Below are 27,541 nucleotides of genomic sequence, written 5' to 3'. Positions count from 1 at the left end.
TCCTTTGTAATTGAGAACCCAGCCAGTGCTGAGACATACCTTCCTCCGCACATTCCTGTGCCTACATTTAAAAAATGGGGAGAATACATGAAGGACGCGCAAGGCACCTGTTGGCATCTTGAGCCCAGTTCACATCTGATTCTCTGATACAAACCAGGAACACCTACCTTAAATGATTCCTGCCTGAACCGCCCCCTAGGTTGGGAGTGAAACTGAATCTCTGGAGATATATTAATAAAGCAGACCACTAAGATCTATTACCTATAGATCACTTCACCTTCCAGTTAATGAATACTGGCCCATGGACTTTAAAGAGATCTTTTATCTCCCTTTTCCCCAGGACTGCTAGATATAGATAGATTTGTATTTCCTTAGTATGTATTCCTAAATATGAAATGATTCCTGATCTCTGGAGAATAGGATAGTGATCATGACAGAAAGAAATAAAAATTTCCACATATTGATTAATGAAACCACCTGACTCCCAACACTATCTAGCTATGTAACCTGGATCCAGTTACTTTGACTCTCTGGGCCTCAGTTTCCTCATCTGCTAAAATGGGATAATACCACCCCCTCCCAGCCATGGTGAGTGATCCTGTGTGTGGAGAACAGTCAGTGCTGTGCCTCGCACAAACAAGTCACTCAGTTTATATAAGAGAATTGAACCTTCCCATTCAATTCAGTCACTCTGGCTTTATTGTTGGATTTAGAAGTAACAAAAGGAACGGGTAGATAAACCATTGGAAAGATGTCATGCTCTCTTAGAAGAGTATCTGTTTCCCCGGGTCTGTTCTCCACAGGTCAGTGAGATGTCAACAAGGCTGAGTCAGCAGCTACCTGGCTTGGGCTGCCCTTTCTTTCCAGATTTCTGTCCCCTAAACAAAAGCCAGTTGTCAACCTTTTCTGTCTACTAATAAATGATTTTTCTCTTTTCTTCTCTTGGTTTTAAATATAGGAATGATCCAGAGAAACTAGACGCCTTCATCATGGACAAGGCCCTCCTGGATTATGAAGTGTCAATAGACGCTGACTGCAAACTTCTAACCGTGGGGAAGCCATTTGCTATAGAAGGTCTGAGCCAGTCACTCTCAATTCACTCTGACTCAGGATATGCTCACTTTGCCAGCCTAGCAAGTCACAAATGCCAGAGTCAGAGGCAAAAAGCTATTCATCTTCCCTTGTTTTTATTTTCAGCTCATAAGCACTTAGCTCTTAAGTTGCTGAAGCTAGGAATTTATTTTTCACCTACTCCATAAAAATTAATTTATCCAGTTGTTCAAAAAACAACAACAACAATTGTTGTTACCCAGATGATGTTGCTTCAGATATCTGAGAATGGGGGTATAGTGTAACAAATAGGGAGTCTAATTTTTATTTAACCTGTATTTTCTAATTCCTGTAATGAATCTGATGCAAAAACTAGAATGATCGCATTCTACAACTGGAAGGTTATAGTACTCCTTTTATCCACAAGAAAGCCCAGGGACATTACATCAGTTTTTCATAATCACACAATTAAATGATAATACTGGAATTAGAATCCAAATCTCATGGTTCCTAAATAAATGTTTTATTTTGTTTTTTTTCCACGAGGTGGGAAAACAATAGAAAAAGAACTTTCCTTCTATACCTAAGTAACCTTTAAGAGTCCTTGTTTGGGACCTCAGGTTTGCCTTTCTCCCCCACTGGCAGCAAATTTTTGCTCCCAACTTGATCAACCAATCCATCAAACTTCAGGGGCAAAGAAGGATTGCTTTGTCTGTTGCTCCTTTCATTCTGGACAACTATTGATATATGGAACTGATCGTTTGAACCAGCAAATTTCACATCTCCCAATTCCCAGCTTCTCTTCTCTGACAGTACATGCTGGGTCTCAAGACAGCCATGCTTCCTTGTCAGAAAACACTTTGACTTCAGACAATCCCGTGAGGGTGCCCAAGTCCTATTTGCAGCAAACTCTGCTTTTCTGTATGTTAACTAGCATATCAATACTATTCTGATTCCATTTTCCCAGCCACAGTTGATCTCTGTCTCTCCTAAACGTATCATCAAATTTTTTACTTTGGTCTTTGTTTTTGTGATGAATGAGAGTGTAAGAGCTGATGTTGTTTCTCTGAGCCTTCTCCTAAGAGAAATCAATCTTTTCTCCAGGCAAAGTGACCTCCACCTGAACCAGGGATAGAACTCAGGAAGAGAGAGATTTAATGGTGGTTGTCTTCTATTAAAACTACAGTCTGAGATAGAAAAGTCTAAAAAGAAAAAGAAAAGTCAAGAAAAACCAAAAGAACATTTATTATATAACCCCATTTTGATGTAACAATGGAAAAATTCCCCTTTTTTTTTTTTTTGTGGCATCTGGGGATATGCAAAGGATGTTACATTTTTTTTTTCTGTCCTGGATATACTGGGTAATTGAGGTCCCTCTTGCCTTTAGCAGCTACTAACAATGAATCATTTGCAGAGGGCATAAGAATGAGGGACTCCATTCTCCACCTTTGTCTTCAGGGGGCAACCCTAGCTTGTCAAAAGACAGTGGTGAGATGGCTTGTTTGCCTCTGCTAGACCCCAGTGCCAGATGCCACACAATTAACTCCCCACTGGTTCCCTGTTTACATTTCCGTCTGTGCTGCTGAGACTTAGCATCTTAAAGTTCCCATCTTCTCCACACACCACATTGTTTTCAAAGGGGATAAGCACAAAATGGCGCATGAAAGAGCTCTCTCTGCAAGAGAACAGAAAGACCACAGATCTGAATAGAAAGCATTCCCCTCATTGTTGGTTTATTCTAAAACAAAAACAAAAACAAAAAAAAAACACTGCTGGTTTATTCTGGGTAAGTTGCAAATCAGAAAATTTAATTCAGTACTGTCCCTGCCACCAAGTTCACAGCCTGAAAACAGAACTTGGTGAAGCACAAAGGGAGGATACTTAAAATTGTTACAACAATGTGATAGAGATACTAGTAAAAGTCTTGATCCCTGCTTTTTTCCTTTTTTAAGGATTTTTTTATTTATTTGACAGAGTGCAAGTGAGAGCATGAGCAGGGGGAGGGGCCAACAGAGAGAGAGGAGCAGACTCCCTGCTGAGCAAGGAGCACCCATGTGGGGCTTGATCCCGGACCCTGGGGTCATGACCTGAGCCAAAAGCAGCTGCTTAATGACTGAGCCACCAAGGCACCTCTTGAGCACTGCTTTTAAAAAAAAAAAAGTTAATCTCATAAATTTTTAGGGAATATTTCTCTTGAAGAAATTTTTAAAAATATTATATGCTTTGAAAACATTTATGTTTCTTGAACTTACAAAAATGCAGACTTATTAATTAATTCAACTTTAAAGATTTTTTAATTTATTTGACAGAGACAGCGAGAGAGGGAATACAAGTAGGGGAGTGGGAGAGGGAGAAGCAGGCTCCCCGCCGAGCAGGGAGCCCGATGCAGGGCTCAATCCCAGGACCCTGGGATCATGACCTGAGCCGAAGGCAGCTGCTTAACGACTGAGCCACCCAGGCACCCCTAATTAATTCAACTTTAAAGGCATAAAAATGTGATGAAAGCGATTTATGAACAAGTCTTACCCTTTTAGCTTACAGGAATGTTTTATATATGTATCTGTGTCCGCTGCATAATAAGTTATGTAATAGATGATGTATCACCTTAGGTAACTCAGGAGGATAAATTTGAAATAAGTGTCTAATTCACGGACTACTGCAATTCATCAAGGGACCCTGATATCTGCATATACTTTCCCAGGTGCTCACATGGCTTTGTGAACTTAGGAGGGAAGGGTGGTCCATTGACTGCTTCATGTTGAATGTTCATTCACTTTATATAGCACTGATATCCTTGTACCAACTGCCCGGCCCTCCCCATTCCACCATTCTGCATTTATTTAGGCTTAAAAGGTAAAGGTGAGGCCAGTGTGAGCCGTTGGCTCCACTTTGAGTTTAAAACCTTTTCCTGAGGACTCAGCACGGCAAACCGAAACTCTTTAGAATTCGTCATATTAAATACCATACACCCAGGGACACAAAGACGTATAGTGTGCTCTGGAAAAAAAAGAAAGTGTTAAATAAATGAATACATGTCCCAATTTATGCATTGGAGTTAGCTGACAATAAAGGTCAAGTAGGAAGAAAGAGTAATGGAACTGCGCAGTAATGATTTGTGACCTTTCTGCCAAAGACCTTTGCCTGTTTTTTGAGTTTGTTCTTTTACGTTCTTAACACTAAGTATTTAATACAGTGTTTTGGAGCACTGGCTCTGGAGTCTGAGTGCTTGGGTGAGAATAGAGTTGCTGTTACTCACTGTGCCCCACGGAGCAAGTCATTTCATCTGTTCTTCAGGCCCCTCATCTGCATAATGGGTCTATGAATACCACAACTAGCATGGAGTTGTGAAGGTCAAGTGAAATAATCCATGTGAAGCATGGACAAGCACGGAGTGCCCAGTAAATTATTATTATTCAATATATTGAATTAATAGACTGAGAGTGGTTCTCCAGAAAATTATCCCAGGAGAGATAACCCTCACATATCTCAGCTTCTCCCACACACTTCCTTCTCCACTCTCACATGCTGGGGGTAAGGGAAACCCATTTTTAAAGTCTACTTTACAGCTGGGACTATTACAATATGTTCTCAACCATTGCCCCAGAGTAACTAAATGTGGTATTCCGAGGACAGACAGCAAAAATGAATTAATCTCTCTTTCCTGAAGCCTTTTTAACCCTGTCTAAGATCTCATTTTCAAAATATCTGTTACCAACTACATTTCAGGAAGATTCTTCTAGTCTATGAATTTCTAACTATACATTTGCTAGCCAAAATATATTTCCCCCACTCTTAGCTGAGTAAAGCTGATTTATCCATGGGGAAAAGATCAGGATTCTGTTCTGAAAATTGTTCTCTTGGGCTATTAAGCTGTATCCAATTTCCAGGGTGCCTGATGCCTTCATCTTTAGGGTTGAAGGATTCCATTTTGCTTCATCCATCAACCACAAAATAGTCAACCTCGTCTTTATTGCAAAGCCACGTTTCTAATGATAATGAAAGCAACTCAGGCTGCTAGGTTGAGTCAGCAATTTAAAAATAAGAATTCTTTGACCAATGAACACAATCAAATTTGAAAAGCAACTGATAAAGAGAAGGACAAAAATGAAACTTTACTATTTTAGGTTTCTGAATAAAATGGATTTTTATGTCTTTTAACAAATACCTCTCCTAATCACCAGATAACTTTTTTTCCTGTGAGAAATTTCTCCGCTTGTTCTATATTCCTAGTGTGTTTTACTTAGCTCATAATTATTATTGATGCTAATAATCATTTAAATGTCAATAATATATGTATTAAAATAGAAAATTTAGAAGGGCAGTAATCTATTTTTAGCAGTCAATTGGAAATTAACCTTGACGTGATGGAGTAGAGTGATTTAATATTTATTATTTCCTATGTAGCAATTTTTTATAAATGTCCCTGTAACTTCAACATAGCTTTTTCCCTAAGGCATTTTTAGTACTTTTGTTGTAGTGCCAAAATTCTATTCTTAGAATATATAGATTTATCATAAGTATTAATTTCAGCTTTTTAAACTTTACATCATGTATTTCTGTCTCATCTACCCCAAAATGACAGTATCAAGAATCAGTCTACGATGCCACCTCTCATCCTCCCATCGGGTAGAAAGTTCTCATTCCTCTGAACTCCCGTAGAGTTTTATCCATCCTCCTCATTGCATCTAGTTTTCATATTTGACCTTTATTGAATTTATGCATCATCTATCTTGTTTTCCAGAAAGGTCCTGTAACTTTCTCCCATGTCGTGTAGTTATTTATGTCTGGCTCATTGCCCTCATGCCCCCGTAGCTTCATAAGGATAGAGCTGCATCTGAGTTAACTTGGAAACCTCTGTAGCCCTTGGCAGGGTATCTGGCACAGAATAAACATTCAACACATGTCTGTGGAATTCATGAATAGATGAATAGGTATGGAATAAGCGCATTTTCAGATGAAAACATTCCTGCCATTATTACACTAAGCTGGGCCAGAATTGTTGGCTTTGAGGTGATTTTTAGAAGAAACAATATAGTCAGGGGGTGTCCTTGCTAGTTAATATCCTCATCTATGTATAATCATGGACCAGGTAGGTCTATACTTACAGTATATTTCTACAACGTATGGAAAAGTTTATAAACAAAATCTGCCCATGAATAATATATATTTTGTCTGCTGGAAACAAACCATCAGTTTAGATGATTGTGGTTTTTTTACTGCATTGCCCAGTTTGGGGAGATTACATCAATGTGATTGTAGTGATAGAGCCTGTGTTGAAGAGGAGGAGATAGGCCAAGTATTCCCTTATCTTGGTCGCATGTTATTCTGGACACCGTGGAAAGAACATTGGCTTTAGACTCAAACAGACCTACTTTCAGACGCTAGCTTTGCCAACTACGAGCTGTGTGACCTTGGGCAGTTTACTTATTCCTAAAGTATTACATATTATGCATAAGTTCTTATAACGGTTAGACCCATGGGGTATATTATCTGGTACACAGTAGAACTCAGTACATTCTAGTTATTAAATTCCAGCATGATTTAACTCAACTATAGACCACAGTATAGTATACAGTCTTAGTCTAGTGCATGGTCTACAAGATGGGGTAAGGTACATATCAAGTTTATTATAGTGTTTAGTATATAGTAATCTCTTAATACATATCAGATATTGTTGAAAATTATTGCCCCAGGGGAAGAAATACGGTAATATTCAGCAAACCTGGTATAGCTGTGCTGACAATCAACCCACTTCCACCAGATAGTTCCAAGTCCTCCCACTCTATGTTCTATACACCCCAGTTCTCTCTCGTGGCATTTATCTCACTTGTAATGAAATAATTATTACATGGTGCAATAATAATAATGGCAGGGACTGCATCTGCCTTGCTCATTACTAAATCCTGATCAGTTACCACAGCGCCTAGTCACTCAGTAAGTAATTGTTGAATGAGTGAATGATGAATGCATGAGTCAGTAAGTCATTGAATATTATTATACACATGACTAGCGTTGTGCCTGACATATAAATAAGTCCTGAAAGAATGAACTTGCAACGGAGTTGTAAATAGCATTCATTATAATAAAAGTTTCTAAAGAAAACTGGTTACTTTGTTATGGTTAGTTGCCCATTATAAAAAATGTTATTTAATGATAACAGCAGCAGAAGAACAGTCTGACTATGTAAAGTCTTTCATTGTCGATCTTGCTTTTCAAGCCAAAACTACTAAGCACAAAGTAGGCAGTCAAAATAGCCCTTTGGATGGAAAATTCTTTTTTTTTTTTTTAAGATTTTATTTATTTGACAGAGAAGTCACAAGTAGGCAGAGAGGCAGGCAGAGAGAGAGAGGGAGGAAGCAGGCTCCCTGCAGAGCAGAGAGCCGGACGCGGGGCTCGATCCCAGGACCCTGGGATCATGACCTGAGCAGAAGGCAGAGGCTTTAACCCACTGAGCCACCCAGGCGCTCCTGGATGAAAAATTCTAATCATGCTCTTGACATTGTCATCACTTCCCTGACTGGCCATTGTTAGGGAACAAACAAAATTATCAGGGGAAAAAAACCATACGGCTCTTTAAAACTCAGAAACGTTTTTCTGCCTTATTTATTTCTTCTCTTTTATTGCTTATAAACACATCTCAAGCCTCATTTTTTAAAAAAAAAAGGATTTGTGTATACACAATAAAAAAAAAAACAAAAACAAAAACTAATGTCCTTGGAAATAAATTGCAAGATAGAAATAATTATAGCAAGTATTTGTTTTCATGAAGTATCTTTGAATTCTTGACAGCCTTTTAGTCTTTATCAGTGAAAAAAGAATGAGCTACACTTTTAATTTATCTTCCTCAATCATCCTGAGGGCAAAATATCTTTTTGACTATGCTGTCCAATAGCTAAAGACAAAGTGTAGTTAATTAGCTCTTTCACATGGCTCATCAGAGAGCTTACTAGTGAATTAACAGTTTGGAAAGGAAGTAAAGCCACACAGAGCAAGGATATACAGTCCAAGCTGATTATTAGAAAACTCTGACAACACATTGCATCCACCTTTGTGCTACTCCTTTATCCTTTCCCTTTCCTCTCTTGCCTTAAATAACCACTGTCCTGGATGTAGGGCTTATTAGTTCCTTGATTTTTTTCTGACTGTACTTTTGCCACATACTATATGAATTCCTAAAAATACACTATTTCATTTTGAATGTGTTTGCATTTACACAATGGATTCATGCTGTAATCTTCTGGGGCTGATCTTTATTACTCAGTATGGCTTGGAGTCATCCATATTATCCCATGTAGTTCTACTTCATATGTTTCACACTATATACAATATACCAATGATGTAATATTCCACAATTTATTTACCCATTCTCTTGTCAAAGAACATTTGGGTTGTTTCCAAATTTTTACTATTATGAACAGTGCCTCTAAGAACATTCTGATACATATCTCCTGGTGTGGTTGTAGTGGAGCTCTTTAGAAATGTATTTAAAATTACTGATCTTAGAGCATATAGATGTTCAACTATACAAAATAATAGCAAACTGTTTTAGGGCACCTGGGTGGCTCAGATGGTTAAGCATCTGTCTTCGGCTCAGGTCATGATCCCAGGGTCCTGGGATTGAGCCCACATCCAGCTCCTTGCTCAGCAGGGAGCCTGCTTCTCCCTCTCCTTCTACCTGCTGTTCCCCCTGTTTGTGCGCTCTCTCTCTCTCCCAATCTCACTCTCTGTTAAATAAAGAAATAAAATCTTAAGAAAAAATAGCAAACTATTTTCCACAATGGTTCTATCAATTTGTATTTGCAGAAGCAACATATGTGATCTTATGGACCTACATCTTCTCCAACACTTGGGTTTTGTTTTTTTTTTTTTAAGATCTTATTTATTTATTTGACAGAGATCACAAGCAGACAGAGAGGCAGGCAGAGAGAGAGGGAGCAGGATCCCCACCAAGCAGAGAGCCCAACATGGGGCTCAATCCCAGGACCCTGAGATCACAACCTGAGCTGAAGGCAGAGGCTTAACCCACTGAGCCACCCAGTCACCCCCCAACACTTGGCTTTACCTGACTCTTTTTTGGGGGTGGGGGAATAAGTTTTTGTGGATGTTTAAATTCTCATGTTATACTGAGGCATGGTCTCATTATTAAAAATTGACAAAGGTAAAAAAGGGTCCTGCATGACCAATGATGAGAGAATGTCATAAACCCGAGATTATAATTAATCCAATTTTGTGTGTTTAAGGTTCAGAGGAGGGGTTTTAGGAGAGGTGAATAGAAAATCCTAGTCCTGGTAAAGGCCTCAAAGGTATCTTTTCAAATTTATCTTAAAGGGAAGGGCAGAAGGCCTTGGAATATAATGTGCTCCTGGAATACGGTGCACAGCCCATTCCTCTCCTTTCCAGATTCATCTCTTCTACTCAGAAAGGCAGCAGATGTGTAATAGTCCTACCTTGGACCTCTCTGTGACCTTTGAAGGAAAGATGATAAAAGCTCACCCTGCCCTTGGTACCAGAGCTGATGGCAATATCACACAAGTGTGCTGGCACCTCTTCAGATCCTCTCAGGTGAAAAGCTGACCTGAGGTTGTATTCTCTTCTAGGGTATGGCATTGGTCTCCCGCCCAACTCTCCACTGACCTCCAATATATCCGAGCTGATCAGTCAGTATAAGTCCCATGGGTTTATGGATGTGTTGCATGACAAGTGGTACAAGGTGGTTCCCTGTGGAAAGAGAAGCTTTGCTGTCACGGAGGTAAGGAAAAAGTGCTGATTGTGTTGATGCTTTGTATAGCTTTACCTTGAAGAATATGAAGAAATGCTGTTACATGTGTCCTTTGGTCAATAATCCAGGCTTTTACATCTCGTAGAATTCACCGTGATATATGCAGAAGTTCACTTGAAGAGTGCCCATTCTGGTAGGAATTTGCAGTAAGACAGGTTTGTCTTGGACTCAAACGTGATGTACTTTGATGAGTAAATGTCTGAATTTCCACTTCTTTTCTATATGCTATATCCGCAAGTGCAGAAGAAATTCTGGTCGAATTACAGCAATAGTATCTATATCTGAGATTGTCATTAACAGTACTTGGTTTAACTGTTAATTGCTAGACATGATGTGGACTTCAGAATATCCTTCAAGATCTGATCAAAGCTAATTTCCCAGTGGTCCACCTATGAGTCCTTTATGGATTTAGAAAAGTAGACACACCTTAATGGGTAATTCTTAGATTAGTGAATCATAGATTTTATAAACTGGAAACAACCAATACCTTTCTTTTACAGATGAGAAACTAATACCTGGAGATCCTAAGTGATTTTCCCAAGGCACACATAGTCGGAATCTTCATCTTTCTGTTGCAGTGCTCTGCCTTTACAATGTAATTAGAAAGAAACCATCAAAGGAGATAATTAAGATAAGAGACTAAAGGATATAACAAGAACCATAGGTTCAGGTATTCAAAAGAGAAGCCAAATAAACCAGTACAAGGTCAGCCAGACATTAAAAACAACAGCAACAACAAAAACAGCACTACAGCCAGCAATAATAATGGCTTCAAATAGCCTCTATTTTGGCAAATTTGTATTTCTACACAGACTCTCCTGAGCCCCAGAACCATATGTCTACCTTCCCATTTGACATCCCCACTTGAATATCCTACAGGCATCTCACAATTTAACTTGTCAAAAACTGAACTTTTGATCTTCTCTCCTAAATCTGCTTTTCCTCCTGTGTTTCACATCTCGGGTAATGACGCCTCTGTCCATTCAGTTACTCATTCCAGAAACTGCCAAGGATCCTTCATGCCTCCCACATCTCACCTCCTGCAGCATCTATCAACAAGCCATATTTTTTCCTTCTATAAAATATGTCTCAAGTAAGCCCGTTTATCGCCATCTTCACTGTCACCACTCTAGTCCAAGTCCTCATCCCTCACCTGGACCACAGCACAAGTCTCCTAACTGCTCTCTGTTTTCCTGCCTGCCTTTATGCGATTTGTTTTCCATGTGGCAGATCACTGTTTTGTTTAGAAGTCTGCGTTGGGCTGCCGTGTTAATTAGGGAACAATCTGAAATGCAAAACTTGCATTTCAGCAAGCCCTGTGGGACTCGATCCTGCCTATATCTTCAGCCTCATCTCATGCCACTTTCTTCCTGGCTCATTACAGCCCCACTACCTTGGTCATTTAATTTATTTTTTCAAAGATTGATTGATTGATTGATTGGAGAGAGAGAAAGCAATTGTGCACGAGTTGGGGGAAGAGAGAGGGAGAGAATCGCAAGCAGACTCCTCACTGAGCCTGAAGCCTGATGTGGGGCTCCATCTTATGACCCTGAGATCATGACCTGAGCCAAAACCAAAAGCCAGATGCTCAACCATCTGAGCTACCCAGGAATCCCCCTGGGGTCATTTTAGATAGAGATATGCCAGTGGCTTCCCTATCTTAGCATCTTGGCACATGCTTTTACATCCCTCTTCCCAAATACTCTTACCCCTGACATTTACCAGCTAATACATCTCATTATAAACTCCCAGCTGAAATCTCACTTCTCCAGAGCCTGCCCACAATCCGTGTTCCAATCTGAATCATATCTTCCTTTTTAACCTTATATTATATCTCATTGAGAAGATGGTCATAGAGCAAAGATTTAAAGGAAGCAAAGAGGAAAATGGGGAATTAGGAAAGTAGCCTGTTCTGTTTCTTACCATGTGACAAAAGCTGTATTAGGGAAATTAACTCATTGGTTCATACCACGACCCTATTAGGCAGTCATTTTTCTCTTTCTTTGGAGAGGTTGCATGGCTTTTTCTAAAAGAAGTAAAATTGGTCTTATACCGGTCAGCTGAATTAAGTCAGCCAAGAATGTGAATGAACCAATTGCTTTACTTGTACCATTTGCTGTGACCATGGTTAACTCATGCCTAAATCTCCAAGTGATTCAAAGTTGACGGCAAGACATTAGACAGAAGGAGCCTCCCGGTCATGTCCCCAAAGCCAGCTATATGGAATGATTTGCACCTCCTTGGTCACACTCCTCTGTCTAGGCTGTTGCCATTTCAGAGGACCATCAGATGGGTATCAGCAGGAGGGACCAACCGACTCCACTGGACAAGCCTCTGAGGGTGCAGGGCTCTTCAGACTCAGAACCGAACTCCACTGGGCACATAGAGGGAAATGTCCTTTTGGAAACTAACATAAATCTATCTATTCAAGTATGAAAAGAGCTACTACAAAGCATGATAAATTTGAAGCCATACATTTCTAGACTTGTATCCTGAAGTGACCAGTTAACCACTGAATGACTTATCTGCTATTAGGTCTGAGTTTCCTCATCCATGAATAAATATGATAAAGCCTGTCTTGCTATTTTGTCTGAGAAGAGGAAATCACTTATGGAAAGACCTAGTAAGAAAACTGACACAGTAAGTAGTAAATAATGGGGGCGCCTGGGTGGCTCAGTGGGTTGAGCCGCTGCCTTCGGCTCAGGTCATGATCTCAGGGTCCTGGGATCGAGTCCCGCATCGGGCTCTCTGCTCAGCAGGGAGCCTGCTTCCTTCTCTCTCTCTCTGCCTGCCTCTGTCTACTTGTGATCTCTCTCTGTCAAATAAACAAAATCTTTAAAAAAAAAAAAAAGTAGTAAATAATGGAAGTGTTCATAGCTCCTCTCCCTCCATCAAGAGAATTTCCTGAGGTTCATAGGCATCTTCAGGTGTCTTCCTGCAGCTCTTTTTAGAAGTGAGGGAAAAAAAAAAAAAAGAAGAAGAAGAAGAAGAAGAAGGAAAGGAACCTTCCCCAAAGACATGCAGTGAATTTCCTCATATGTCATTGGACCAAAAGGGTATCATCTGCCCTGCATGATCCAGTCAGTGTGAGGGGAATGAGATCATCATGATGGATTAAACTAGTCATGACTCATCCCCTTGGACTGAAGATGGGCCAGCTTCCCTTGAAATGCATGATCACATAGGAAGACCTAAACAAAAGCAGGATTCCCTTAGGAGGAAGGAGACGGGAGAATGGATGCTGAATAAACAATCACCCACCTCTTCTGCACTCACTCTATCCTTGGAAAAAGTTGTGTCCTCTCATCCCACCAACTTCCATTTATCTATACAATAAGGTATTTGGATTTCATCATCTGCAAGAGCCCTCCCAGCTTTGACCCAGTGATAATGGTTTCCCTTTATATTATCCTGAGATAAGAATATTGATACTCTTTACAGTATAACATCATGGTTGAAAATGGGCTTTGGGACAGTTCTGGATTTGAACCTTTCAGCTCTTGTGATCTAGGCCATGTTACTTGACCATTCTGAGCCTCATCTTCAGCAAATTGGGGGACTTCATGGGATTGGGGTAAAAATTAAGTCATATAATGTTTGTAAAATATTGAGCTTATTATCCTGAATATGCTAACCACAAGGTCACTTAACATTGTTAAGGATTTTGAGGTTTCACCATAAATGTTCCAGGACTTTGTTGACTCATCAGTAATTTCAAACAAAACCAAACTAAGTGTGGACAAATAAGATAAATTTTGAGTACCAAATAATCAGCAGAAGCCAAATTCAGGGGAGGGGGATTGGGGAAAATTCTGGATGTAGTGAGCTGGAAGCAGCTGCATGAGAGACTGACATCAGGATCAAGTTATGGTTGTTAAGACAAGCCCGGGCCCACAGATCAGCTGAGTTTGGAAGGGGAAGACAGGTAGGAGTTAAGAGAGTGGAAGAGAGGGGTGCCTGGGTGGCTCAGTGGGTTAAAGCTTCTGCCTTCCGCTCAGGTCAAGATCCCAGGGTCCTGAGGTCCCAGGTTCCTGGGATCAAGCCCAGCATAGGGCTCTCTGCTCAGCAGGGAGCCTACTTCCTCCTCTCTCTCTGCCTGCCTCTTGGCCTACTTGTGATCTCTGTCTGCCAAATAAATAAAATCTTTAAAAGAGAGAGAGAGAGGAAGAGATGCATATTCTTAATTAGAACCTTGGAGACTGAAATGAAAGAAGAGTCTGTGTGTGGTGGTGGTAAGAGAGCCACCCTCTAGCCTCAGGAAATGTTCCGAACACACATGGAGCTCTTCTTTCTGAGGAATGCTGCTCTACACCATGGCAGCTCCTGACCTAGTGATAACTGCTCTGCGATGAGGCTCACCTGTGTGCATTTACACAGCAGTGCATATCCGTGTGCACCGGCTGGCACATTTGTCTTGTACAACCGAAGAGAGAATTTCAGGGTGTCACCCTCACAGAACCTACAGGTAGAATGTGATTAAATGAAGCCGATCTTCAGCTGAGCTCGGTCTTCTCTGTGAAGGCTGTCTGCCTGCTGGATTTCCCTTGGCTCCGATCCTTGAGTGTCCACCTGCTTTTTTTGTAAGCCGTCTCTCAGGAAAGTTCAAAAAAAAAGAAGTATACTTGTTAGCACCTTGCTCGCCATCCCTTTTGCCTCACGTGCCATCCATTGCTGGGCTATGGTAGTGTTGAGAGGCAAGGGTTGGCTTTGAAATCAGACAAGCCACAATCAGAGGAAGCCTCCTCTACCATCAGCTTGCCTTGGGCACGTCACTGACTCACCTCAATCTCGGCTTCTTCATCTCTTCCATGGCTTCTTGTGAGGAGTAAATAAAATAGTAGTTTAATGAACACGTCCCACCTTCTTCACCCGCCCAAGTGGAGGGGATGCAGGGCACAGTACAGCAGAAGCAGGTGTGTCCTGGAAGGCACCTCTCCCACCAGGGGCTCTTGAGGAAGACATTCCTCTGTTTATTTCTAACCCAACATCCCACTTTCCAGGTCCAGTCCAGTCTGTATATGCTGCACAGAGGAATTGAACACCCTTCCCCTCTGAAAAAAATCGTAGTTTGGCTAATGAGTAATCTGGTCACCTAGTAACAGGATATGGAAGATGCTTTTTCTTCCTATTTCTGGTAATTGGGCATTAATACTTTGTTCCCTGTGAAAACCTTGATCCGTTCACCTCCCATCCTTTGGCGACTCCAGAGCTGTCTAGCTATAGTCTGTCCGGAGGATAAATTCATTTTTTTGAATTTCAGGGTTTTATCCCATCCCCAGAGTCACTTAGAAAATTGCAGGTCCAGTTCTGCTGACCAGACTCTGGCAATTCTCAGAGAGGAATTTTAAATTGACCTTAGATATTTCTTCGTGGTCCTCCTAGCACAACTCTGCCTGTGCCCACGGCAGACCCATTGTCACTTAGTTCCACTGGGGAAAACGTATGGCTGACTTGAAGTTCCTCCATTTTTTTCTGACTCAGCAAAAAATGTCTTTTTTTTTTTTTTTTTATAAAGTCACTGAGTGAATTTAGAGTTCCAGTGAATTTAGAGTCTCACTGTTTTGTGAAATCTGTTATTTGCAAACCAGGAAAAGGAAGGTGGCAGATCACAGTTTAGCAAACTCCCAAAATTCTTCAAGAAATTGTTAAGATCTGTGATGATATCTTTTTTTGAAAGCTACTTTGAAATAATAATGGATCAAATAAATAATTGGCCCTTTTAACCACCTGGAAATAGTAAAGAATGAAGAAGAAATAGTCTTGGCAGAGAATGGATAGCACACAAGAGTCCGGGGAATTTCCAAGAAACCATTAGCAAAGGTATGGTTTAAGGAAACCAACAGAAAGAGTACATTCTCCCAGGGCAAGTGAAGTGGAGGAGGCATTACCACATCTAGACTCAAAGGGAAAAAGGGAGAGAGCCATTCCTAGAACCTGAGGGAGGGGATAGCAGAGGGCTTTCTAATGGGATCTGTGTCCTTTGACGAGGAACATAGCCAACCCACAGTAACCCTGCTGGGAGATGGCCAGAGTAAATACCTGACCTCAGCTCCTTGAACCTCTTCATCTCCCACCATGGCCTTAGGTCAAGGGAGCCTGTCCGTGTGGTCCATAGAGGACCTCCACAGGGCACAAAGCTGGATGGAGAAAGGTGGAGAATGGGTCTGGAAGGGCAAAAGAATGTCCAGCACAGACCCTCATGGAAGATGAAGATGGGGATGGGACAGCTAGAGGAAAGTGCCCACAGCCTGACCATCTGAGAATGTGCAGCTTCTGCTCCCAAACCCAGGTCCAGCCTGCAGGGAGATAGCTCATACCTTGCCTTGGTCAGAAAGAGGAGACAAATACAACCACTGGGACAGTGCTGGTCTTGGGAGCCAGGCCACCCTGGCTCTACCATGACCATGAGGAGGCAGCTTTATGTCCTCGGAAAAGTTATGTAACCTCCCTCAACTTCATTGGAATCCGTATCTTGCTGTATTGTTACAAGGTTTTCTCCCTCTGAATCCAAGGGTCTCCTTGTTGAGTGCCAAGGGAAACAAATACGTACTAAGCAGGAGGTTGAACATTGCCATGAAAGGAGTTCCATCTCGAATTCAGAGACCTTGATTACAAGGTGTAAGGAAAAGGAGAAGTAAATTTCCGAACAGTCTAAAAGTAAATCAAGGTACTTTTAGGTGTTTCTTAATATCAAGGAAAGTGCACAATAGGAAACTTTGCACCATTCCATCTCTGAGCTCATCCTCAACTTGACCTTCACTCCATCCCTGAAATTACTCCATCCATGGCCTCCCCAGTCCTGAACTTCATCTAATAAGGAATGGGACCACCGGACAGGGATGAAGTGAGATGGCTGCTGAGCTCATTATTAGTTTGTTTTTTAAAGCTAAAGTTAAATGGTTTGTTTTCAAGAACACTGTAGAGGTGCAAATGTAAAAATGACCAGTTTCAAAATATCTACATCACAAAGGAACATCAAAACATCACCAACGCAAACTACTTAACCTCTCTGAACTGACTCTCCTAGATGGAGAGAACAATATTTGTTTGATGCTCCTGGCTTGGTGTAAGGAACAGAGTAATGAACATAAAAGTGCCTGAACATCTACAAACGTAGATGCTGAATGAATGGGAGTTGTCATATTTGTCCTGACTCTGCCATGAACCAACTGAGTGACCGCCAGCACATCACTAAAGTTCTCTTCAAGCTTGTTTCGTCACCATAAGATTGAGCTGTGTAGCATGGCCAGGTTAGAGAAGGCTGTAGTTCCCAGGCTGATATGATAGGTTTAGAGGGACCCTGACCTAAATGATATGGTTCCTGGGCCACAGAGAAGGACAGTGAACTGGCTAGCCTCCATTCTGGCTCTCCCATCTCTGACCACTGCCCCAGACCTCCAAATGTTCATCCCATATGAAACTTCCTAATATTTGTTCACCGAGAAAATGGAATTTTCTTGAAGTAAATCCATTCTTCCCTCCATTACTTTTTTGTTGGGGAGAGGAGGAAAGCATTAGTCAGCTCTACATTGAAAGACAAATAGATCACACAAGTCTCATCAAGAAGCTTCTATGCTGGTCAGTTTTCTTTCCAGTTTGTCTTTAAAAACCCAAAGGGAATGGCATGGGGTGAGGGAAGGGTGAGTTTTAATGCAGTCTTTTCTGCTCTTGACAACTGGGTCACATCTCAACACCCTCCTGCCCCTCTCATCCCTACCCCTTTCTTTTTCAATTTAAAATGTCACTGCTATTCAACCTGATGAAAATTATGGCGAGGCAAGGAAAGTTAATGACCGCAGATTGCTTTAAATTGAAAACCCGCGTATGTCGGGAGCCACCTTGACAGTTGACTGCTTCCCTTGGAATAGCCTAAGTAATTAAGTTTAATATTTAAGCCAAGCATAAGGTCAGATGGATCCTATCCAGGTAGTGCTTTCTGGAAACCTGAAGAAGCACAAAGCCTTACATGTGTCCTTTTGTAACGTGGAGTGGAATTGCAAAGAAAGGGAGGCCAATCTCCAAAAGGCCTCACCTTCTTGTTCTGCTACTAGAACAAATTCATTCATTCCTCCCTCCATGCGTCCATCCATCAGCAGACATGTGTTGAATGCCTGTGTGCCGGCCCTGCACCAGGGGCAGAGATAAGTACAGAACTCACAAGCAGGGAGACAGACTTGTGAACAAACCCCGACACCATGCCATCACAGGGGCAGCAGCAGAAGATGCAAGGTAGAGCAGTGACACAGGCAAGCCTGTGAATGACCCACGGAAGAGCAAGAGTGAGTCAGAGAGGGCTTCCTAGAGGAGGTGTCCCCTATTGGGGGAAGAGCCCTCTAGTCAGAGCATGAGCAGGACACTGAGGCATGGAATTATAAGCAATGCAGTTTAGCCCCACCCTCCAGAGACACTGCACCCAGTGATGCTGTATGAATAGGATTTTATGCCCTGTTAGTGGGCCCCTCCTCAGGGATGCTGGCATCGTAGATGGCCACCTTCCCTTGTGTTCTGCCTTACAGTTCCCCTATGAACACCAGAAGAGCAGGGACATCTTTTTAAATCTTCATATGGAAGGCAGTCTGAGATAATTGAAAAAATTTCAACTCCAAATTAGATATACTGAGGTTTGACACCCCGCTCCATCCTGTGTATCTATATAAGCCATGCAACTTTTTTTTTTTTTTAAGATTTTATTCATTTGACAGAGAGAGACACAGCGAGAGAGGGAACACAAGCAGGATGAGTGGGAGAGGGAGAAGCAGGCTTCCTGCCAAGCAGGGAGCCCAATGCGGGCCCCGATCCCAGGACCCTGGGATCATGACCTGAGCAGAAGGTAGACGCTTAACAACTGAGCCACCCAGGTGCCCCAAACCATCAACTTCTGAAATATCAGATCCTTACCCCCAAACTGGGGTGATAATAGAATCTTCCTGTAAGTAGTGAAATACATTTAATGAGCTATTTTAGGAAGAATATTTAGCTTAATAAATGTTTCCTCTTCTGAGTATAGAGTTATGTGTGCAGAAGAAAAAAATATTTGGTAAATAAGAAGCACATGTGGGAAATTACAGTTGTACCCTCCCTTTTGGACCCATCTCCAAAAAAGCAGGAGCATCTTACAATTATAAGCATCCAACAATTCCAACGTAAAGATTCTTTTATGTGTTACTTAGATATGTTATAAAACTGGAGACTTTTTTACTGGAGGACTTGAGAAATACATGATTCTGGAATTTTCTACTTTGCAAAGTGCTGTATTAGCCCGCTATTATGATTATCATCCGATTCCTTTCTTCCAGCTCAGCTTCTAGGTTTGAGTGGGGAAACATGGTTTATGCAGACCATTAGGATGCACTTAAATCAGATTTTTAAAGTATTTTCTTTAAATGTAATCAGTGGTATTTCAAAGTCAGACTACTGGGTGGGCGGGCTGGAGCACTACAATTCTCCCATGTTGCTTTCCTCTCTTGTGGCATCATCACAAAGGTGGGGCTGTTACTCTGTTGCTCTCTGCTTACAATGGATGACAGAAGTTGAAATTTTCCAGCAGTGCCCTCTTCACCCTTGCTAATGACCAAGTAAACAGAGCACATGGAGTAAGGGTCTCTTCCTTTGTATACCAGAGATGTTTGGGCATAAATTATGCTCAAGACCGAATACTGTTAATAGTTTCTGCTTTTTACCTGGGTTACTTTCAGTGGACTCATGAATATTTATGAATATAGTTATTTACTATGCAACTAAAAGGTGTGAACAGTGCTCAGACTGATTAAGACTATTGTGAGAGACAGTCTTTTTTCCACTTTTTGAGTTTTCCATACACTGAAATCTATAGGGGAATCACGGGAAACAGGACTCCTCCCTAATTATCCTGTGCTAATAAGTAGTTGCTTCCAGGCTTTCAAGATTGTGGCTTGGAAATGTGTGAAGATTGCCATCTAGTGGCTGTGGTGTGAAGTGTCACAGACTATCAGAAAAGCCTTATTTGCTCCTCACAAGCATCATTAACCCGGTCTAAGAAGATGAGAAATTGCCCTCACATTCCCTGTATCATAACTCCGAAGACACTTTCTCGTGACGCAGCTGTGGGAGTTGGTGGAATTTCAGGACATGTTAAATGAGAAGGCAGCATCGTGGGGGAGCCCAGGACCTGTAAAGGGTGCCCCTGTCATCACACATTATAGGTGGCTTCCTGCCACATCTAAGCACGGGGCTGGTCAGCCAGAGAAGCTAGTGCAGTGACATATGGAGCCTCATCTCTGCTCTCTCCCTCTATCCTTCTGTCCAGTAAGACATCAGGCCTGGTTGGAATGGGTTGAATTGTGTCCCCCAAAAAGACATGTTGAGGTTCTAATGAACTAACCCCCTGGTCCCTCAGAACAAGGCCCACTTTGGAAATAGGGTCACTGCAGACATGATCCATTAAGTTGAGGCTGTGGTCACACTGTGTAAGGGTGGGTCCCTAATCCAATATGCCCAGTGTCCTTTTAAGAGGACAGATACAGGGAGAACACCATGACGGTGAGGCAGAAATTGGATTGATGCAGCGGTACCCAAGGATGCCAGAGACTGCCAGCAAACCAGCAGATGCTCAGAATAAGCGAGGAAGGACTCCTCTACAGGTTTCAAAGGGCACGTGGCCCTGCTGACGTCTGGAGTTCAGACTTCTAGTCTCCAGAACTGGGAGACAATCAACTTCTGTTTAAGCCCCTAGTTTGTGGTTCTTTGCTATGACAGCTAAGCAGACCTGGCCTTTCACTTCCAGTGCCTCTCTCAGCATACCCGCACACTCTCATTTTCCAGACAAGCATGTGTGGTCCTCCTCCGTGGCTAGCTGCTCTCCCAGCTGCCAGTCTCTCCCCTGTTCAATTCACACTTCACAATGCCAGAGTCATCTTTCTAGAATAGAATCCTGATGTCTTGGCCAAACATTCAAAAGTCCCATTGATCTGGTTCCTTCCATTTCACTTTGGTATTTTACTTAGTACTTCAGCCACATTGCACCAGATGCTGCCATCCCCACCTGCTCCCTTTCACACTTCTGTAGTTAGAGTACCTGTTCTCTTTGTCTTTGTCAGAATCAAACTGTACTTCTTGCAAAAAGTCTTCCTCCATTTGTTCCCAGCAAGAATTCTAGGTATTTCCCAACCACTTCTCAGTTCTCTGAATTCTTACAGCTCTTAGCCTTTACACTTCTGATGACATCTTTCCTTTTCCATCTTGTGTTATAACTAATTACAATTTTCTACTGCCTCAAGTCACTCAGTGGTCAGTAAGCTTTCTGAGTAGGGACCATCCCTCAATGCCCTCAGTGCTCTACATGTTGAAGAAACAGGATTGGATAAATGATGCCCTGTAAGGAATGATTGAATAAACGTTGCCGTTTCTTCAGTGTCTAGGGAATGGTCAGACATTTCTTCACTTCATCTAATACCACACTCTCCGGCAACCTCCCTGTTCTGGCCACAGTAGTCTTTTTCAAGTTCTCCTACTTGATATGCTTCTCCTGCCCCCGTCCCTTTGCACATGTAGTTCCTTCTTCCTGGAACACTCATCCCTGCCCAGAACATCAGTTAATTTCTTCTTCTCCTTGATATTTCCGCTCAGTCATCACTTTCCCAGTTAAGGTTTAGTTCATCTTACTGACTGGATCAAATTCCCATTGTGTGAACTCCCCTGGCATGACAGATTCCTACTGTGTTAATGACCCACTGCGTGGGTCGCTCCCAGAATGTGCGATACTGCTCAGAAACCCATTCTCCTGACTAATTTGGAAGATGATACCTTACGTGAACCACAGGACTCATCGCTTCTGTTTGGCTTTATTTTCTAATGCCCATCATGCCCGTCATACACATGACCATCTTATAGTTCTTTCCCTAAAAACTTGCTGAAATGGAAGTGCCATCAGGTTCCTGATTTCTTCTGGAACAGTCAACCCTTTCCATTGACTTACTGCAATGAATGTCTGACGGTCCGGATCCCTCCACAGTGATAAACAGAAAGAGTAACAGTGAAAATGACTAAGAATAACAACCAGAGAAAATTGAAACAATGGCATTGAGCCCCATAACAATGCTGACCTACAAAGTTTATGAAATGTGGAGCAATGGGGAACTCAACTTCACATTGACTAGAACTTAAGATCCAGGGTGACATTGCATCCTCTGCAGGGAAGGAGTAAAGCAATTCTTGGTTGCACACTGAATTATTTTAGTGAAGTGGTGCCATCTTCCTGATAGTGTCTGTTCCACATGAGTTGACTCTTGAGACAGTACTTCTCTTACATAACATTTCTATGTGCACTCCCGCATCTTGCTCTCAGAATAACTACATGCAGTGGAGAAGGCAGTTATAATTACTATCCCCATTTTACAGATGAATACACTGAGGCTGGGACAGGAATGGCTCCTCTAAGGGCTCATTGTTAATCTGGGCAGAGCAGGTATTGGAACCTGGTCTACTGAATTCTTATGCTCTCTCCACTACCTTTTACTACCTCCTAATAAAACCCATAGAGGAACAGAGGAATACACTTACTAAAAGTTTCCACACTAATATCTCCCTGCCAAATGACAACTATCATGGGTAAGTCAGCGTGAACTCCAGAAACATGCTTGATGGGCCAGTGCTGTCAGTCATCAAGGAGTGTGCTGGGGGAGCCAGAGCTAATGCTGAGGAAGTGCTTAGAGCAGTGAGTGGCACACGGTCAGTGGTACCAAGGAATGCTCATTAAATGACATACCTGCGTGTAAGGACCCAGGCTGCCAACTGTTCATTCTTTAAGACTTCATGACAAAAAAAAAAAAAAAAAAAAAAAAAGACTTCATCTCCACCCACAGGGGAAATAGTAAGGATAATGATGTGACAATGATTTCTCATATTGGCTAATAGCAGCTTTAATCCTCACACAGCTGTACAAAATGTATTATTAGCTCCATTTTACAGATGGAAAAACATGCTAAGCAAGTTGTTTGAGGCCTTACTCAATGGTCACTTCAGAGCTGATGTTGGATTATTCTGTTTTGAAATCTTTCCACCCTGTCATGCTTCTTTCAGATCTAATTCATTCAATCAGTTGGGATAATAATTCAGTTATTAAATATTGTAGCCTACCAAACTTCCCTTTTCCCTTAAACTGTCTGGTTCTTGGCTTAGGTACCCCGTAGCCGTCATGGCGGTTTCAGTAGTTGCCTTTAGAGTGCTATTTTGGCTAAACTTAAAACACAATGAAGGTAGTAGCATTTTTTAAGTGAGTGTTTGCCCCTTTCAGTTTGATTTAGTGGCCTGGGGTTCTCCCGGTGAACTACATTGCGCTTGAGTCAGTTTATTTCCTATGCATTTGGAGTAAATGTGCTTCTAAAGGAAGAAGGAGTGCGGGGTGGGGGGGAGGGGGGCACAAGAGATTCATGTTTAACAAAAAGAACAAATCCAGCTTAAGCAAAGAGGAAAGCATGAGACAGTGGAAGGACCACTGTCGCTCTCAAAACATGCAAAAGGCATCTCTGGGCACTTTACAGCCATTCCCAGCTTGGTCCGCAGGACAGCCACCAGGCTCCCGTTGGAAAAAGATGAAGACCAGTCATAAGATGATGGATTCCAAGTAACAGGGCAACCAAGGCCATAGTCTTGGGAACTGTGTCTTCTTGAAAGAATACCCTGAATTCAGCGCTGTGTATATCCCTCGGAAATATGTTACTGCCTATCAGTGATCATGTCAGAAATTCTGTGCGACATCTGGGTGGTCTCGTACAAAGACCCGGAACCCCAGGTCTTGAAAAGGATCAGTGACCACTGCACCTGAAGGATGTCAATCCCGGCAGAGAATTTAGGAAATATGTGTAAGATCAGCGCTTTGATGTATTACCTCATTTAGCCCACCACGAGGTCCGCATAAGCATAAAGAGTCCGGGACTGCAGTGCGCTCTGTCATTCTGAGCATATTGATGAAGCACATACTGCGCCTCAGGCACTGTGCTGGGGACACTGCCCCTTTGGAGCCTTCTAAGGACCAGTGAGGAAGCGAGAAGATAAAATACTAGCAGCGGAACTAGGAAGAAAACCGTCAGCGGCCAAGAGGGCGGAGCAACCTATATGCCTATCCACTCCTGGGCGTCCGTTACCCCAGCCCCTGCCCCGCCGCACTCTCCTACCTTCTCCCACTTCCCTCTCTGCCCGGCTCCCTGCTCCTTCCTTGCCGCCTGGTGGGGGAGGGGGGAGGTCTTCGAGCCTTCCGAGCCTGCCCCGCCCCCCCCATCCTCCCTCAGCCGCCGCGCAACCGCCGGGCTTGGACACGCCCTCGCCTACAGCCCTTGTGAGCGGTGTCGCGTCCACAATGGGAAATGAAGCCAGTTACCCGGAGGAGATATGCTCCCACTTCAACTCCGATGAAATTAAAAGACTGAGCAAGAAGTTTAAGAAGCTAGACTTGGACCGTTCAGGCTCTCTGAGCGTGGAGGAGTTCTTGTCCCTGCCCGAGCTGCACCAGAACCCGTTGGTGCAGCGAGTGATCGACGTCTTCGACACCGATGGCAATGGAGAAGTGGACTTCAAGGAGTTCATCCTGGGGGCCTCCCAGTTCAGCGTCAGGGGGGACGAGGAGGAGAAGTTGAGGTTTGCCTTCAGCATCTATGACATTGATAAAGACGGCTACATTTCCAACGGGGAACTCTTCCAGGTGCTGAAGCTGATGGTGGGCGACAACCTGAAGGACTGGCAGTTACAGCAGCTAGTGGACAAAACCATCATCGTCCTGGATCGGGATGGAGACGGGAAAATATCTTTTGAGGAGTTCAGCGCTGTGGTCAGAGGCCTGGATGTCCACAAGAAGTTGGTGGTGATTGTGTGAACTTTTAAGAGCACCACCCACCAACTCTTATTTCCCTTTCTGTCTCTTAAGATCTGCTCAAGGCAGTCCAGGAGCTGGGTCTCTGATTTATTTGGAAGTGTTTCTCTTTGTGAAGCCACATTTTCTAACATGAACCTCATGACCAACTCGGTGTAGTGAATTCTTTTTGTCTCAGTGATTCAGGGTAACACCCAGACTGGGGGAGACCAAGATGAAGGAGCATGGTGGGGAAAGAAAATCAAAAGGTCTTTCTAAACATCTTTTTCTTTATTTTGATTCGGGATCCAAACTATAAAGTGTCAAAAACTTTAAAAATTCCAAAGTTATAAAATATACATATCTTTGCCTTTACTTCTCATAGTTTTATAGACGGGAGGGAATTGCACAATTTAAATCAGGTATTAGGTGAACTGTTTTCATTTACTTGTGTCCAGGTTCTCTTGACAGATTGTTAACTTCCTATTGTGGCAACAGGAACAGATCTATTTCTCTTGGCTGAGCACCTTTTAATCAGCTCTCTCTGGGCAGTGAAAGCCCACCTTTCCCTTTCCTAGGCTGTAGCCCACTCCCCATCTTGCATCTAGATATCCCTGAGCCCATCTGGAGGCCTCCTCCTGTCCCATCATTCCAGCTCCTGACCAAGAACTGGTCTCAGGGCTCTTACAAGAAATGCTAATAAGCCTGGACTAAATGCCTAGCCCAACTCTCAGCCTTAGTGGCAGTTTTTCCAGGTGGGCCAGCCATCCCAGTAGGAAGTACAGTTAAGATTGCTTCCAGTCAGGGTGCCTGGGTGGCCCAGTGGGTTAAAGCCTCTGCCTTCTGCTCAGGTCATGATCTCAGGGTCTTAGGGTCGAGCCCCGCATCGGGCTCTCTGCTCAGAAGGGAGCCTGCTTTCTTCTCTCTCTGTCTCTCTCTCTCTCTGCCTGCCTCTTTGCCTACTTGTGATCTCTGTCAAATAAATAAAATCTTTAAAAAAAAAAAAAAAGATTGCTTCCAGTCCAAACAGGGCAGGGACCTTCCCAGGAAGCTCTTCCCTCCAAAACTCAGCCCCCTGCCCCCACCCCACCCCACCCCACCCCCAGTTAGAGGGAAAGAAGCAGATTCAGAATTGTTCTGATAGGACAGAGGCAGATACATTCAAAAGATGCAGAGATGGGCAAACACATCTCTGCTGCAGCGGGGGAAGGCTGTCTATACTAGCTAAACTCAGTTTTAAACATCAGACCTGAGGCCTGGCAGGGAAGCTGAGAGCTCTTTCACCCCAGGAAGCCTTTTTTCTAATGGGATTCAGCCCAGAATTCCTCACAGGCTAATACACCTGCAGCCTAGGTGTGTACTAGAGCCTAGTCATCCTGGGCAAGGGCAGTGTGTGTACCTTCTTTCTAGCTCTGTGTTTAGGGATGTCATGTCGTTAGATTGAAATTGGCCATGGGAGGGACACCTGGGTGGCTCAGTTCGTTAAGCATCTGCCTTTGGCTTGGGTCATAATCCCAGGGTTCTGGGAGTGAGTCCCGCATCAGGCTCCCTGTTCAGCAGGCTTCCTGCATCTCCTTCTGCCTGCCGCCCCCCTGCTTATGTGCGGTCTCTCTCTCTGACAAATAAAATCTTAAAAAGAGAGAGAGAGAATTTGGCCATGATAGAACTAGTACATCATGGAAAGAAGCAAAAACATTTCATGTTTTGTTTGGAGAACTTGTGTACCAGTAAGTATACCACTGCCTATATCCAGATATTACCAGCTCTCCGAGGCCCCACTTGCTATCAGTTCTCAGAAAACCAACTGTCCTAGGTCCCAGCATTTGCCACTTCATGCCAATCCTCTTGCTTACCGTGGACCACTCCCCACAGAAGGGCTGAAGGCTCCAAACATCAGGACAATGAAACCTACTCTCCCTACACAGGACAAAACTCAGGTGATTTTTCTCAGGATGAGGAAGATCTGTTTGAAAGATATTATTATCCTTCTAGTTTGAAGAAGCCAGTTGCTATTCTTGAAAAAACAGAAGTAGGAAAAATAAGTCCACAAATTTCATTACTCTCAGGGTACCCATCTACCAAGCCTCCCTGCCATACTTTTTATTTAATAGATTATTTAGGAACCACAAAAAATAGGAATCTCTGTTCCTTTCATTTCTGTGCAGTCCTAAAAAAAATCTGTTAATAATAAATGGTCCCAGCCATGTAGCGATCTGAGTCATAGCCCCATTGCAGGATGACATCGTTGAAAGAATCAGACACACCTGGGTTTGGAGTCATTTAAACCAGGTTCTTACGATTGGCATTTATTAGCTGTGTGAGCATGAGCAAGTTACCTAACCTCTCACTATCAGTTCTCCTAATTAAAACAAGGATCCATTGGTTATTTTGAGGATTCAAAAAATATAAAACATGTAAGGGTGGCTGTCTGTCTTGGTTGGTAGAGCATGCAACTCTTGATCTCCGGGTTTTGACTTTGAGCCCCATGTTGGGTGTAGAGCCTACTAAAAAATAAGACAAGTGGCCCTTCTCCACTTCTATTAGATCAAGATACATAAGGGAAACAGGACGCTTATTTCTTCCTTTTGAACCCTTTCTTAGTACTTAGCTACACCACTCTAAAATTAAACTGGATATTTGTGTAATCCTAATCCTCCCCACCCCCTCATTTGCAGAAAAAAATAGACTTCTTGACTAGAGAAAGTTTAAAAGAAAGACTCTCTGGCCACCTGGGTGGCTCAGTTGGTTAAGCATCTGCCTTCAGCACAGGTCATGATCCTGGGATCCTGGGGTCCTAGGATGGAGCCCCACATCAGGCCCCTTGCTCAGCGGGGAGCTCGCTTCTCCCTCTGCCTGCTGCTTCCCTGTTTGTGTGTGCTCTCACTCTCTCT

General features: G+C 42.8%; 2 protein-coding genes across 5 annotated transcripts in view; both read left to right on the top strand.

Annotated features, from left to right (window-relative positions):
- Positions 1 to 27,541, top strand: part of GRIN3A (glutamate ionotropic receptor NMDA type subunit 3A) — a 154,993-nt gene that overhangs the window by 107,526 nt on the left and 19,926 nt on the right. For all 4 annotated transcript variants that reach the window (XM_047700176.1, XM_047700177.1, XM_047700174.1 and 1 more), the window contains exons 5-6: positions 959 to 1,074; positions 9,648 to 9,799. In XM_047700176.1, the coding sequence (XP_047556132.1) occupies positions 959 to 1,074; positions 9,648 to 9,799 (268 nt within the window). The remainder of the gene's footprint in view (positions 1 to 958; positions 1,075 to 9,647; positions 9,800 to 27,541) is intronic.
- Positions 24,063 to 25,009, top strand: PPP3R2 (protein phosphatase 3 regulatory subunit B, beta). The gene has a single exon (XM_047700178.1). The coding sequence runs from the start codon at positions 24,162 to 24,164 to the stop codon at positions 24,672 to 24,674; it is 513 nt and encodes a 170-aa protein (XP_047556134.1). The 5' UTR covers positions 24,063 to 24,161; the 3' UTR covers positions 24,675 to 25,009.

Source organism: Lutra lutra, chromosome 13 (assembly GCF_902655055.1).
Source record: "Lutra lutra chromosome 13, mLutLut1.2, whole genome shotgun sequence".
NCBI lineage: Eukaryota > Metazoa > Chordata > Mammalia > Carnivora > Mustelidae > Lutra > Lutra lutra.
The sequence above is the reverse complement of the archived record's forward strand: the minus strand, read 5'-3'. Positions and strand labels throughout refer to the sequence as shown.

What these genes read in the sequence shown, in the direction of transcription:
- PPP3R2 (XM_047700178.1), top strand. Translation starts at nt 24,162, where the DNA reads ATGGGAAATGAAGCCAGTTACCCGGAGGAGATATGCTCCCACTTCAAC.